The 15,839-nt window shown below is 35.1% G+C and overlaps 1 protein-coding gene across 1 annotated transcript in view; it reads right to left on the bottom strand.

Moving 5' to 3' along the window:
• POLQ (DNA polymerase theta) overlaps positions 1–15,839 on the bottom strand; it is a 98,272-nt gene that overhangs the window by 68,155 nt on the left and 14,278 nt on the right. Inside the window, exons 8-12 of the mRNA XM_045540178.1 lie at positions 15,087–15,235; positions 12,296–12,512; positions 6,416–6,551; positions 4,229–4,433; positions 3,748–3,890 (exon numbers count right to left, since the gene is read on the bottom strand). Coding sequence (XP_045396134.1) covers positions 3,748–3,890; positions 4,229–4,433; positions 6,416–6,551; positions 12,296–12,512; positions 15,087–15,235 — 850 coding nt within the window. The remainder of the gene's footprint in view (positions 1–3,747; positions 3,891–4,228; positions 4,434–6,415; positions 6,552–12,295; positions 12,513–15,086; positions 15,236–15,839) is intronic.

Genomic DNA, 15,839 nt, shown 5'->3' with positions numbered 1-15,839 from the left:
CGAATGTTAATGGCAGCACAATTCACTATTGCAAGGAAGTGGAAACAACCCAAGTGCCCGTCAATCCATGAGTGGATTAATAAAATATGGTATATGTATACAATGGAATCTACTCAATTATAAAAAAGATGGTGATCTAGCACCTCTTATATTTTCCTGGATAGAGCCTGAGCCTATCCTCCGAAATGAGGTATAACAAGAATGGAAGAATAGGCAACACATGTACTCGCCATCAAATGGGCACTAACTGATCAACACTAGATGCTCACATAGTAGTAATATTCTTTGTGGGTTGGGGGGGTGGGAGTGGGTAACCCTACAACTAATGGACGTGGTTAGCATTGTAGGGGGGAAAGGGCACACTTCAAATCATGGTTTTGGTGTGGCAAAGTCATAACAAATAACTAAAATGTTTGTAACACCGTAATATCCTGAAATAAAAAAATAAAATAAAATAAAAATAAATAATAATACAGTCGACCCTAGAACAACACAGGTTTGAACTGCATAGGTCCACTTATACACAGATTTCTTTCAACTAAATTCAGATAAAAAATATAGTATTCATGGGACATGAAATCGCATATATGGAGGGCTGACTTTATGTATATGCAAGTTCTGCAGGGCTCACTTAGTGACTTGAGTATGTACAGATTTTGTATATTTAGGTATACTGGAATCAATCTGCTGCGAATCCCAAGGGACCACTGTAATTGAAAACTTCAATGCTCCACTTTCAACAATGAATAGAACAATAGAGCAAATGAGAAGGAAATAGAAGCCTAAAACAACACCCCAAATCAATTAGACCTAAGAGATATCTGTAGAACTACACCCAATGTATAAAATATGTAGTCGTCCCTCAGAATCCTTGGGGGATTGGTTTCAGGACCTTATGCAGATAACAAAATCCATGGATGCTCCAGTCCCTGATATAAAATGGCATAGTATTTGCATATAACTTGTGCACATCCTACCACATACAGGGTAATCATCCCTAGATTATTTATAATACCTAATACTACATAAATGCTATGTAAATAGTTACACTGTATTATTTATGGAATAATGACAAGAAAAAGAGTCTGTACATATGTTCAGTAAAGACCTTTTTTTCATATTTTCAATCTTTGGTAGGTTGAATCCACAGACACAGAACCCACGGATACAGAAGGCCAACTGTATCTTCTTCTCAAGCTCACATGATAGAACATTCTCCAGGATAGACCATATGCTAGGCAATAAAACAAGCCTCAATAAACATAAAAGGATTGAAGTCATACACAGTATGTTTTCTGAAAATAATGGAATTAGAAATAGCAAAAAGAAAAACTTTGAAAATTCACAATGACAAAATTAAACAACACATGACTAAATAACAATAGGTCAGAGAAGAAATCACAATGGAAATTACAAAGTACCTTGAAATGAATGAAAATGAAAACATATAACAAAACTTACAGGATACAGTGAAAGTAGTACTTTGAGGGAAATTTATAGCTGTAAATACCCATATTAAAAAAGAAAGAAAGAAAGAGCTCATCAATATCCTAATCTTCCACCTCAAGACATTGCCAATAGATGTACCAAGTAAACCCAAAACAAGAAGAAAATAAAGAACAGAAATTTAAGAAATAGAGAGTAAAAAATTGTAGAGAAAATCAACTAAACCAAAATAGACAAGATTGAATTGGAAATCCTTTAGCTAGACTGATCAAGAAATGAAGAGAGAAGACTCAAATTACTATACTAAAATCAGGAATGGAGGAGCGAACAGCACTACCAGACTTACAGAAGTAAAAAGTACTATAAGGGAATACTATGAGCAACTGAATGTCAATAAATTAGATAAAGTAGATGAAATGGGCAAATTCCTTAAAACACACAAACTACCAAAACTGATCCAAGAAAAAATAGATAATCTAAATAGACTTATAACAAGTAAAGAGATTGAATTAGTTCCAAACAAATTTTCTCCAAAGAAAAGCCCAGGCCCAGATGGCTTGACTGGTAAAATCTGCCAAACGTTTAAATAGGAATTAACAACTATATTTCACAAACTCTTCCCAAAAACCAGAAGAGGAGAAAACACATTCTAACTCAGTCTATGAAGTTAATACTACTCCAAAACCATACAAAGATATTATGAGAAAAGAGAACTACAGACCAATATATCTTATGAACATAGAAGCAACAATTCTCAACAAAATACTAGCAAACCAAATCCAGCAACACATAAAAGGATTATACAATATAACCAAATGAGAATTGTCTAGAATATTCAGGATTTTTATAATATCCAGTAATCAATTAATGTAATATACTATAGTAGTAGAACAAAAAACACATGATGGTCTCAACAGATGTAGAGAAAGCACTTGACAAAATCTAGCAAACACACAACAAACTAGAAGTAGAAGGAAACTCCCTCAATCTGATAAAGGCAATCTGCAAAAAAGCCAACATCTAACATCATATTTGTTGGTGAAAAACTAAGTGCTTTTTATGGGAGAATTTACTGGAAATAATAATCTTTATTAAATATTTACTAAGATATGAAACGCTCATCAAAGACTATCAGCCCTTAGGTGGGTATTGTTATCTCCATTTTACAAATGAGAAAATGGAATCTTAAGAAAAGTTAAGTATTTATTCAAAGTTGTACAGTTATTAAGTGATGAGCCCAAAAGTTGAACTAAGGTAGTCTGACCCTAGAGCCCATAATCTTAGTCACTATAAATAAATGAGACTTATTTTTAAGGCCAAGATAGATGACTGGTGAGACCTGCTTTGAAATTCCTCCTGGCCATACTCCAGGGCACAAAATTTTGAGCCCATTATCACCCATTTATTGCACACGTTGGTGAGAAAAAAAAAAATTGGCGTTGTTTAAACATTTCTCTTCTGCTCACTATATAGTGTTTTCTATTGAAACACATTTCCTGATAAACTTTCTTCATTCTAACAAGAATTTCGATTTTACCTACCTCCCTTACTTACTTATCAGAATGCATGCATCTGCTCTTAATGGACAAAATTATTATTTCTGGTCAGATTCTTGGCAGAGAATATGGCCTCAAACTCTACTTTATCTAATTCTTACCAACAACTTTGTTATAAAGAATAGTACTCATAGAGAATTTTCCAATTTAAAAAAATTTTAAAATTCCTTATCTCTTATTATAGAGATTTAATCAACCACATAAGTCCCAAAGTGTCTTTTTAGAACTAAATTTCTCTTAGTGAAATGCAGTGCTTTTCCTAAACTTGTTTTGCTATTTATCTTATGAATATTGAGACTAATCAAGCATCTCTCTTTGCTTTAGTTGCTAGAAAACTCAGAATCAAAGTTGGCAACAGCAACCATACATGACTTAATGACATGCATGTTCATATACCAACCTTTCCTTCAGTTTTACGTTATGATCTTATCTTTAATTTCCTATATCCCATTGTCCTTTGCTGTTCTTTTCTATATTGTTGAATCTATATATTTTTTTTATAAACCACCTGAAATCCTTTTTGAAAGGAGGCTGGAGAAAATAGATTAAAAGGTCATTAGAACATTTAGCTTATTACTTTGAAATAATTCTCTTCTTACCTCTTCTCTATTCCCAACATTACTAAGCTAGTCAAGGAAACCAGACAAGGTGTTCCTTTAGTATGGATATCATTGATGTTCAGGATTCTATATGTATTTTTTCTCCCCATTTTCACAAAAATAATTGTTAAGAAAACAGAACTTACCAGATAGACAATATGAAGGTCACTCTCTAAAACAAAGCCCTTCATTGCTCTTTGGAGGTCAGCAAAAATATCTAAAGTATCAGCTGGAGAAAGTGAAGATGAAAGAGTAGCAGAGCCAAGATGTGTTGGATGATACACCTTTCCTAATTTGAGGGTTGGGTGGGGGAAATAGGGGAACAAATGTTAAAAATAAAATAAAACAAAACATTGTCTTTCTATATTCCATAATTAGCCCTCTTGGCTGATAAATTTTATAAACAGTACCTTATCCAATGTATGGAAATTTACGAGCAGGCTCTATGCTAATCATATGAAGTTACTGAACACAATGCTGACTTACTAAAAACAAATTGATACACTGCTTGAAAAATAAATTTCCCTTTATGCTACTTGAAAAGTCAATTTCCTTTTACAGTCTTACACACTCTAAGTCACTAAAGATGAAAAAGGGAGTAAATTATAACTAGGAAACCACACTTACCTTCTGTGCCATCACTGGTTTCTGTAATCTGGATAAATTCATTTTCTAATAGCCACATCACACAGGCTTCAATTGCTCCAAGTTGAAGAGAATCTTGATTTCTATGAATACCTTTCTTCCCTTCTTTCATACTTGCAGCCAAAAATGTGCAAGAAGCATAAGTCTGCATATCTTCCGATGTACTTGCCACTCCACCAACTATTATCTGATACAAGATATTTGAAAATTTCTATAAATTTTTAATAAGACATACAGGCCCTCTTGATATAAAAGAAATGAAGTGATTCTATTCTCTTAAAATATTCTCAGAATCTTGATGTAGAGACTGACTCTTTGTGAACTCTCCCATCATCACTCAGTGTAATTACAGGTTAACACCTAATGACAACATGAAAAGTTCTCCTTAAAACTAGTTGTGCCATTTTTCTTAAAAGGAAAAATAAATGAGTCATTATCCATCTGGAATTTTGGAACTAACAAATATATAAAGGAGGTAGTGATGGCTCATGTCTATGAACCAAATCAGTTCTTTTCATCCTTCCTCCTGAAATACGTGGGCTAATGTAGGAATGCTAACATTGAATACTTCCTACCCTGAAGAGAGGTGGGAATAAGAGCAGAAAAAGATGAAGTCAGTTGTGCCTTGTAGATATCATTTTCCCATAACTCGCCTAGTATATATGCTAATTTGCCCCTTGCCTTCTTTCACTTTATATTGGACACATAAATCGTCATAAACAGAGCTATTTCATTCTTTTTAATGATCACAAAGCATAATTTTACTATAGCCTATTTAGTATTAATAGTATTATAGGTTTTTCCAATTTTTTTCTTATTACTAATAGTCCTATAACAAACATTCCTATACACTTAAATTGGTATAATTTCACAAATATATTCCCTAGGTATAATTTCTAGATGTGAAATTACTAGATAAATGGGTAGGTACAGTTTTTATTTTAGGAGGTTATGGCTCAGTTACCCTCCAGAAGAGTTTCAGAAGTGTATGAAAAATGCCTACTTTCTACATCCTTACCTATATTATCAAGTATTTTCTTTTTTATCCAACCAGTAGTTGAAAGGTCAAAAAGAGTATGGTTACAGGTACCAGTATCACTAGCACTAGCACCAAAACCAATACCAAGGCATTCTGGTATGTGCACTGAACCTTTTCTGAATGGACATACGAAACACTTAACAGGGGTTACCTTTGAGGGCTCTAAGCAGAAAAAAGGTTTTATTTTTCACTTTAGATTTTTCTGTATTGTTAGAAGCTTCTAATCATGTATATGTGTACCTTGGTTTTATTTTAATGTCAACAGGTATTATCTGGATGGAGGAACTAAGGTCCATTTTTGTCACCTTTTCTTTAAATTTAGAAAATGACAACAAATAAAAAAGAACCATCTGGCATTTGGTTTTTAATAGCTGTTTTGAAATGGATTGCTATAGCACTAGCTGTATTAAACTCAAGTTGTATATTCATATAAATATACAAGAGCTGTCTGGAAAGTATCCAGCCATGTAACTGTTCTCATTATATTAACAATGGCTGGGTACTTTCTGGACAGCCCTCGTATAGCTATACACAGTTGACCCTTGAACAACACAGGGGTTAGGGGCACCATTCCCCAGTACAGTTGAAAATCTGCTTATAACTTTTGACTCCCCAAAAACTTAACTGCTAGTAACTTATTATTGACAGAAGTCTTACTGATAACATAGTCAATTAAAACATATTTTGTATGATATATGTATTATATACTGTATTCTTACAATAAAGTAAGCTATAGAAAGGAATATATTATTTGGAAAATCATAAGGAAGAGAAAATATATTTACTATTCATTAAATGGAAGTAGATCATCATAAAGTTCTTCATGCTCATCATCTTCATGTTGAGTATGCAGAGAAGGAGAAGGAAAAGAAGTTGGTCTTGCTCTCTCAGGGGTGGCAGAGATGGAAGAAAATCCACATATAAGTGGACCTGTACAGTTCAAACCCGTGTTGTCCAAGGGTCAATTGTACATAAATTCACATATATAGAGAAAATAACTATAGATTCAGACTTGGGAAGGCTGTAAGTATAATAATCTTATAAAGAAACACAAAGCTGAGATTTTCACATACTTAAGTTTTACTTTAGGTATAAAAGAGCAAATTGTAATTTGGTGAACTCTCTCTTACCTCCAGAATAGCTCGTATCATGCTAGCAGTTACTTCTTCTCCTTCTCGTCTTTGCAGACAGCTGCGAACAGGTTTTAGAGATCCCTGAAGTAGAGCTATGCCTTTTGATTTCTCAGAATTTTTACAAACTAAGATACTCTCACCTAAAACCAAAAGACATGCATTTGCAAAATCCCAGCACATTTCCATAAGATACCTGGCTAGAGACAATTTAAGTTGTCTTACTTGTTTAAAAAGAGATAAGAGATGATAGTTGTTATTATGGTAATAAAATTAGGGCTAATGTCTTTATTTTTTGAACTTTGGACAGAAGGGGATCAGAATATGCTACCCTAAGTATCCCAAAATAGGCCACTTTAGTATAAGAATTATTCTTAAGCTGAAAGTCATTGGGAAGCAGCAAACACAGAACTCTTTGTCCTCTCCCTATCTGCCTAAAAGCAAGACTAAATTTCCCTTTATGAAGATGTTTCCCCTCCCCTTTCTCATAGTAGGAGAACAACCTTTATCACTGGAGACAAGATTGGTACTGGCTAATCCGATGATGGTAGTGGGTTAGCAGAACTCATTAACATTAGTGTCACTAAAGTTGGTATTCAACCCCCTACTGCTAAATTTGACTGGCTAAAGAAAAACAAATGAAAAAAATAAAAAGATCAGTACTGAGCTGGGTCTGCACAAACACACACTACTAAAATAACCCTTATATGCCATTAGTTGCCCTCATATATTGACCTTCTCATGATTTACTGCCCCTAGAAGCCCAAACACTTATTCCTTTGTCTTGTCACTTCTCCACAATTTATTGCGCATTGTTAAAATGTTATATAACACCCCCAGGTCAAACAGCTTTTTAGGTCTTCAATTCTTTTCTATGAAGGCTTCCATGTACATAAAAATTAAAATATTAACATCAAATAAAGTTTATAAGCCTTTTCTCCAGTTAATCTGTTTTTTTCTTCTGAGCATAGCAGCTGGTCCTGTCAATCTGGAGCACCAACTCCACCTAACCTCAGGGCCTAGCCTGCGACACTGTCCAAGTGCAGATCTCAAATAGGAGTACCACCTGGCCAAGGAATACACCCTGGAGCCCAGCCTGATCAGAGGTGATTGTAGTTAGTGCCCAGCCAGCAACTCTGCCTGATTGAAGAGCTCAGACTGTGGTCTCACCTGACAGGAGCCCAGTCAGTAGCCCCACCCAAACTCAGAGCAAAGGCAGCAGCTGAACTATCTAGAGAGCCCAAAAACAAGCTCTGCCTGCCCTGGGTTGTTACTATAGCCCATCCAGAATCATTGGCTAAACTAATTATTAATAGTGAAGGTCTATCCCTGTAAAAGCCAGTAGAAGTGGCTGTCTCCTCAAACACATAGATACCAACACAAGGACACGATGATTACAAAGAATCAGGAGATCATGACACCTCCAAAACTAACAAAGCTCCAACAATGGACCCTAAAGAAATGGAGATCTATGAAATGACAAAGAATTCAGAATAATTCTCTTAAAGAAGTTCAGTAAATTACAAGGATATATGGATAAAAAAATTAAATAAAATTTGGAAAACAACACACGGACAAAATGAGAAGTTGAGAAGTTTGACCAAAAAATAGAAACAATTAAAAAAAATAGAAATCCTAGAGATTAAGAATACGATGATCTAGAACCAAACCCACAATAGAAAAAAGAAATTAAAAAATACAATTATGAGCTGAAAAATGCAATAGAAAGCCTTTGACAGCAGGCTCAATCAAGCAGAAGAAAGAATCAGTGAGCTCAGTGACAGAACATTTGAAATTATTCACTCAGAGAAGAAAAAAGAAAAAAGAATAAAAAAGAATAAAGTCTACTAGAATTATGAGACACTATCGAGAGACCTAATAGAAATTTCTCAAAAGAAGGCATTTAAATGGCCGATAAATGCATGAAAAATGCTCAACATCTCTAAACATTAGGAAAATGCAAATTAACACCACAATGATATGTCACCTTACACCTGACACAATGATCATCAAAGAGATAGAAGAAAACAATTGTTGGCAAGGATGTGGAGAAAAAGGAACCTTTCTATATGGTTGGTAGGAATGTAAATTAATACAACCATTATGGAAAACACCATAGAGGTTCCTCAAAAATCTAAAAACAGAGTTACCATATGATCCAGCAATCTCACTACTGGGTATATATTCAAAGAATTTGAAGTCAGTATGTCAAAGAGATATCTCCCATGTTTATCACAGCCTTATTCACAATAACCAAGTTATGAAACCAACATATATGTATATCAGTGGATGAATGGATAAAGAAAATGTGGTATATGTACATGATGGAATCCTACTCAGCCTTAAAAAGAGGAGAATTACATCATCTACAACAACATGGATGAATCTGAAGGGCATTATGCTTATGTGAAATAAGCTAGGCACAGAAAGACAAATATCACATTTTCTCACTCATGTGGAATCTAAAAAAAATCATATATATAGAAGCAGAGAGTAAAATGATGGTTATGAGAGGCTAGAGGGTGGGGGAATGTGGAGATACTGGTCAACGAATACAATGTTTCAGTTAGACAGGAAGAATAAATATTTGAGGTGACAGATATGTTAATTAGCTTAATCCAATCATTCCACATTGTATATGTATAGCATCACTTTGTACTCCATAAATATATACAATTATAATTTGTCAATATCCAATTTTTAAAAACCACATGAATAAAATATATCAACTGGCTTTGCAATGGTTATAAAACAGTACAGCTTAAAAAAAAATTACCTAGAAAATGGATCAACTATATCAGCAGCAAAACAACAGGCCCCTTTGGGTTGCTTAAAGGTCTACCAGATTTTGATTCTTCAACAAAATGGACTAACAATTTTCAGGATAGGCAAGATTCATGAAAACGTCCAAATGAATATCAGTATGTATGTACAGGTTCCTGCTCCCACCTGTTTGGGGAGGTCTCATGCATACCACAAGAGGGAAATTGAAGTCATTTAGAATCAAACCATTTACTACTGACTGTTGAACTTGTAAATCACTATTTTGGCACAAAGCACCATCATCCTACACTAGAAGGTTCTAGATAATCTATATAAAGACTAAAATGTCATCTAAAAACACCATGTACTATCCAGGAAATATTAATATCATTTATAAAATGCACAGAAATTACAAAGATGCTACATAATACAAAAAGCATGACTAAGTATTTAAATCTCCACAGTGGATATAAAACACCATATTCTCAGATTCCCCAATAGCTTGAGGTTCTCAATAAGTCATATGCCACCCTGAAAAATGGAACAGTATGCAAGGCCAAAAGCTCAGAAGTCTTCAAAACCTCAGAAATGAAATTATAGTATATTTTGGTTCTGGTTGAATCTTGTCTGATTTAAGACTTGAAATTAACCCAGAGCACCAACCTTCTAATTTTTCTTCCCTATGATAAATACAAGCTAATATAACAAGGCAAATAAGATCTCCTTATCTTCTACATTAATGTAAAGACCCCGTGGCCCTGAGAGAAGAATATCTGTGTGAAATGAACTTATATTCCATTCTCCAGAGTTATGCATCTAATGAGAAATGAGAGTTCGGGGAAGGGCAGGGGAGGCAAATAGGAATGGGAAGGAGTGTCTTAGTCTCTTCCCCTCATTCTTTTTAAACATATCCATCTAATCTGCATATTTTGTAGGTAAAGTAAGAGAAACAGAATAAACTTCTCTGATGCCTATGGTAGGAAAAATCCAACAAATTGAAAGTTATTTTTTAATCATCAAAATTTTTAGGGCTTAAAAGAAAGGCCTAAGGTCCTAAAATAAAGGACCAATGGCCCTTCAGGGATTGTAAATGGTCATTTGTTACTGAGGCTGAGACTGACAGATATCCCCCAAATTCTCTCATTTTCCCTTTAATAAAACCCTTAAGTGTTAGTTGAGCACATAACCACTCAGCTAAAGATCATATTTCCTAGCCACCCTTGCAGTCAGGGAACGCAACCATCTGACCAAGTTCTGGCCAATCGTACGTGAGGAGAAATACTATGGGCAAATTCTAGGTGGTGGCCTTAAAGGGCAGGGAATGCCCTTTACTTCTCCATCTCCCCTTCCTGTTGGCTGAAATGCAGATATGATGACAGAGACTGTATTAGCTATCTTATACTACAGGGTAGAAACTATATTGCTAAACAAAGAAGAACAAAATAGAAAACTAGGTCCTTGATACACTGCAGCTACCATATCACAGCAAGATTACTCACAATTTTACTGTCATATGAGAAAGAAATTAACTTCTACCTTCTTTGAACACCTATTTGCTGGCTTTTATTCCAGCAGTGAATTTATATTCTAACTCACCAAAAAATTACAGTCAATTCTTATTATTTGTGGTAGTTACATTCCATAAAGTTGCCACAAACACTGAATACTAGTGAATATGGAATCATCACTCCTGGGGAAAACAGATGATTAGGTTCCTGCAAGCCTCTAGTAACATTTTCATCAATCAATACAAAACCGTGTTTTATATGTATTTCTGTTTAAAGACACTTTATTTAATATATATCATCGATTCATTAACATTGAGCTCATAGCCAACAGCACTATAATCATGCCAGAATAAAACTTATTTTATCGCATATTTTCTCTGTAAGACACATCACAGACTTAATGCACTAAGGAACATTAGATAGCACTTCAGCACTAATGCTCAGGGACCATCCTAAACAACAAAATCACCAAGAAAAAGTGCAAAATTGTGAAAAATACGGCACTAAGTAGACCATGAAAAGGAAGCTTTTTACAGTATGAGAGCTGAAACAAGAAGGCAAAGGGTTGCCTTGTACAGCTTCAGCAGAGAAAGTGCACTTGGAAAGACTCAAAATTTTTGCAGATCTGCACATGTCCGCAAAAGCCCCAGGGTGTTGATTTTGGGGGTTCTAAATAAATTCTATTAAGCGGGCTAACTTGCAAATATGGAATCTGCGTATAATGAGGATCAACTGTATTTGGGGGCTTCATATGACAAGTCAGGTTGTTCTAAAAGTCACTTGCTCAGTATACTGTCCAGCTTTTTGTGCACAAAATATCCCACCTATTTTCCCATTAACACTTTCCCTTTTCTCCCAGATTTCCTCAGTTCTCTTGGATAGCCACAGAACTGCTTGCCTGGTTTTTTAAAAAAAATATCTAATACAATATTGGAGTTAATTATGTCCTAGAAAAGAAAAATGAAGTTACCCAGAATGTTTCTTTGAAGGTTCTTTAATATTGGAAGGCTGATAACAACTTATTAAGTTACACACAGTATGGCACATTAGAAATAACCTTTGCTGCTGTTTTGACAGTTAATTCAAACAAGCCTCTTCCTCATTACTTAAGATAACAGTTTTGTTTGGATTGTTAGTAATATTACCATAACTTGCTGGCATAAGGTAAGAAAATAAAAAGGTGTTTTCAGAGCCAACACCTATTTTGAGAGAAAAAGATGTTATGTGAAGTTCCTACTGCCAAAGTGTGAGAGTACTTCCCAGCTCTCAGCATCCCTGTTTGATCCCTGAGACCAGTTACCCAAGCTGAACTAATCCATGAAAATTAATTAGCACAAAAAGTAGACTATACTTGGGAATTAAAATTCATCTTCCAGTTAATGTAAAGAAGTCATCTTGATTTACAGAATATTAAATATCATTGTACACAATACAAAAGAAAATCTTAATTCTATATTTGTAAATAACACTTGACGATATATAAAAATAATTTATACTCACTATAATTGAGTGAATTCAAAAGGATGACATTAGTGCATTGCATAATAAAGAAATATAGCATGCTGACACTGTCTTTCACCAATGCTATTACAATTAACTTCAAACATACTTACCTACTGTGTCTACTCCTTTCCTGCCAGCACGACCAACCATCTGCTTATAAGTAAGAATATCGAGAGGTTGGCCACCAAAAATTGGGGTTCGAATAATCACACGACGTGCAGGTAAGTTCACCCCAGAAGAAAGAGTAGAAGTTGCTGCCAAGGCCCGAATGAGACCTTGACGGAAGGCTCCTTCAATGATATCCCTCTCTTCAAAAGTAAGGCCTAAAAAAAAGAGGAGGTTCCTATGACATATATTAATACATAATGGAAATATTATACTTGATCACTTACAAATGGATTTGAGAGTCTGTTTACAAGCCCCTAAAGATTTTTTTAATTATTGTTATGACTGTAAACAAAACAAAAAAATCATCAAGGTCTATCTATTTAAGAATATAATCTGCTACCCCTAGTATCTTCTATCTCATTTTCTAGACCAAAGGTTGGCAAACTTTGCCTGTTTCTGTGGAACAAGATAGCCTCTGTTGTAACTCCTCAACCTTGTCACTGTGACATGAAGGCAGCCACAGAACAAATGGGAATGATTGTGTTGCAATAAAACTTTATTTATAAAAACAGCTAGTAGGCTAGATTTGACCAGTAAACCATAGTTTGCTGGCCCCTGTTCTAGACAATGACTTCTTTGAGAGTAGATATATGCTTCATTCATCACAGCACCTTCAGGGTCTATCACAGTGGTCAGGTATATTTCTGACAGACATAAATGTTTCATGAATAAATACATGAGTAAATGAAAATCAGCATATAGAACATATACTTACCTGACTTATTTTTATTTACAAATTAAAAGGACTGGGGCTCTAGTCTGTAAATTAAATTTAAATAAATTGGTACGTACACAGCTTTTCATTTTTTTAGTATACATCATAAATTATATACAATGTAAATATTTCTGTGTGGGTGTATACAGTAGTTCCCTCTTATCCTTATCTGTGGTTTCATTTTCCATAGTTTCAGTTACCCGCAGTCAACTGCTATCCAAAAATACTAAATGGAAAATTCTAGAAAAAAACAATTCATATGTTTTAAATTGCACATCATACTGTGCAGGACATGAATCATCCTTTTGTCCAGTATATCCACATTGTATACACTACCTGCCTTATATAACATGATTGTATAGGAAAAAATATAGAGTATATACAGGGTTCAGTACTGTGATTTCAGACATCCACTGTGGATCGTGGAACATAACCCCTGCAGATAAGGGAAAACTATTAAATATATATTTAATATGTATATATTACATCCATGCATATATTTTTAAATGGATTTAAAATTATATATAGCATGATAAAATATTTAAATAAATTGGGCCGGGTGCGATGGCTCACATCTGTAATCCTAGCACTCTGGGAGGCCGAGGCAGGCGGATCATTTGAGCTCAGGAGTTCAAGACCAGCCTGAGCAAGAGCGAGACCCCGTCTCTACTAAAAAATAGAAAGAAATTATCTGGCCAACTAAAAATATATAGAAAAAATTAGCCGGGCATGGTGGCACATGCCTGTAGTCCCAGCTGCTCGGGAGGCTGAGGCAGGAGGATCACTTGAGCCCAGGAGTTTGAGGTTGCTGTCAGCTGGGCTGACGCCACAGCACTCTAGCCCAGGCAACAGAGTGAGACTCCGTCTCTAAATAAATAAGTAAATAAATTGAAAGGGGTGAATTCCTAATCTTAGAAAGGATATTCTTCATCATATCTATCCTTAGCACATAGGACCACGGATAGACCATTTCCTGAAAATTCTTTAATTCAGTGACTGTCATAATCTTTGTAACTTGCATCACCTATTCATTTGATTTTTAAGTACTTCTGGCCCTCTCCAAATGTAGTATGATAATTTCTAAAATTAATTTGATTTTGATATATTTGTGAGACTATTTCAATATCCGTTGAGTTAAAGGAGACATTCAGAGTGGCATAAACTTAGTGTATAGCAAGTACCGCTCTAACCTAACCTAAATTTTAAGGAAACAAAGTATGAAAAGGTAAGAATTTTAGAATCCACTTCCCCAATGGTCCAAATAAGCCTTTACCTAGTATTTATATACTACACTTCCCCCCCATCTCATTTACAGTTTCACTTTCTTCAGTTTCAGTTACTCATGGTCAATCACAGTCCAAAAATATAAAATGGAAAATTCTAGAAATAATTCATAAATTTTAAATAGCACCCATTCTGAGTAGCATGATGAAATCTCATACCATCAAACTCTGTCCCACCCATGATGTGAATCATTCCTTGTCCAGTGTATCCACGCTGTATACACTACCTGCCTGTTAGTCACTTAGCAGCCATTTTGGTTATCAGATCTAGTTTCACAGTGCTTGTGTTCAAATAACCCTTATTTTACTTGATAATGGCCCCAAAATACAAGAGTAGTGATGCTGGTCTAGTGTTATAATTGTTCTTTTTATTATTAGTTATTGTTATTTCTTACTGTACCTAATTAATAAATTAATCTTTATCCTAGGTATGTATGTATAGGAAAAAACATGGTATATATAGGGGTTGTACTATCTGTGGTTTCAGGCATCCACTGGGGGTCCTGCAACATATCCCCTGAGGATAAGGGGAGACTACTGTATACAGAGAGGCAAACTTAAACAAGTTTGTTGTACTCTTGTTTAATCTTAATCACACCATTTCTTAAAATGAAATCTAAGAATATTAAGTATGGTTAACAAGAAATAAATTGTACACAAATATAAAAATGAAGCCAGTATGAAGATTTTTGTAGAGGGCTTCTTAATAACAGTCTATAGATGTAGAATACCTGCATGGTGAAATGCTACTCCCCATGGTACAGTCTTCTGTAATACAGAGTCTAGTCCTGAAGGCAAACGTCTTAACTGATCCATCACTTCCAAAAGGTCTTTCTGTTCCAGCACTACTGGTGGGAATTCGGATGGTTTTACCAATCCTGTCACAAAAAAATTACCAACACCGTTCACCTTTGGCTGGACCTTTTTAAGCACTATCTGCCTAAATCATGATCAAGCTAAATACCAGGGCAATTGTTCAGAAACCAATTTATGTTATAATCACCTAGAAATCTTTTAAAAATACTGATGCCTGGCACTTACCAATCATTAGTATCAACATCACCTAGGAGCCTAGTTCTCTGTGAAAATTATTCCAGCCTCTTTGGCACTAATCTGGTAATTAATCACACATCACCCACTCATTTTTGCCTTTATGTGTAACCTACTCCCCCAGTAAAACTTTAACTTTCTTACCTGAAAGAGCTATGTTTTCTTTTTTTTTTTTTTTGAGACAGAGTCTCACTTTGTTGCCTGGGCTAGAGTGAGTGCCGTGGCGTCAGCCTAGCTCACAGCAACCTCAAACTCCTGGGCTTAAGCGATCCTACTGCCTCAGCCTCCCGAGTAGCTGGGACTACAGGCATGTGCCACCATGCCCGGCTAATTTTTTCTATATATATTTTCAGTTGTCCAGATAATTTTTATTTCTATTTTTAGTAGAGACGGGGTCTCACTCAGGCTGGTCTTGAACTCCTGACCTCGAGCGA

This window comes from Lemur catta, chromosome 1, assembly GCF_020740605.2.
Source record: "Lemur catta isolate mLemCat1 chromosome 1, mLemCat1.pri, whole genome shotgun sequence".
In the NCBI taxonomy this organism is placed as follows: domain Eukaryota; kingdom Metazoa; phylum Chordata; class Mammalia; order Primates; family Lemuridae; genus Lemur; species Lemur catta.
The sequence above is the reverse complement of the archived record's forward strand: the minus strand, read 5'-3'. Positions and strand labels throughout refer to the sequence as shown.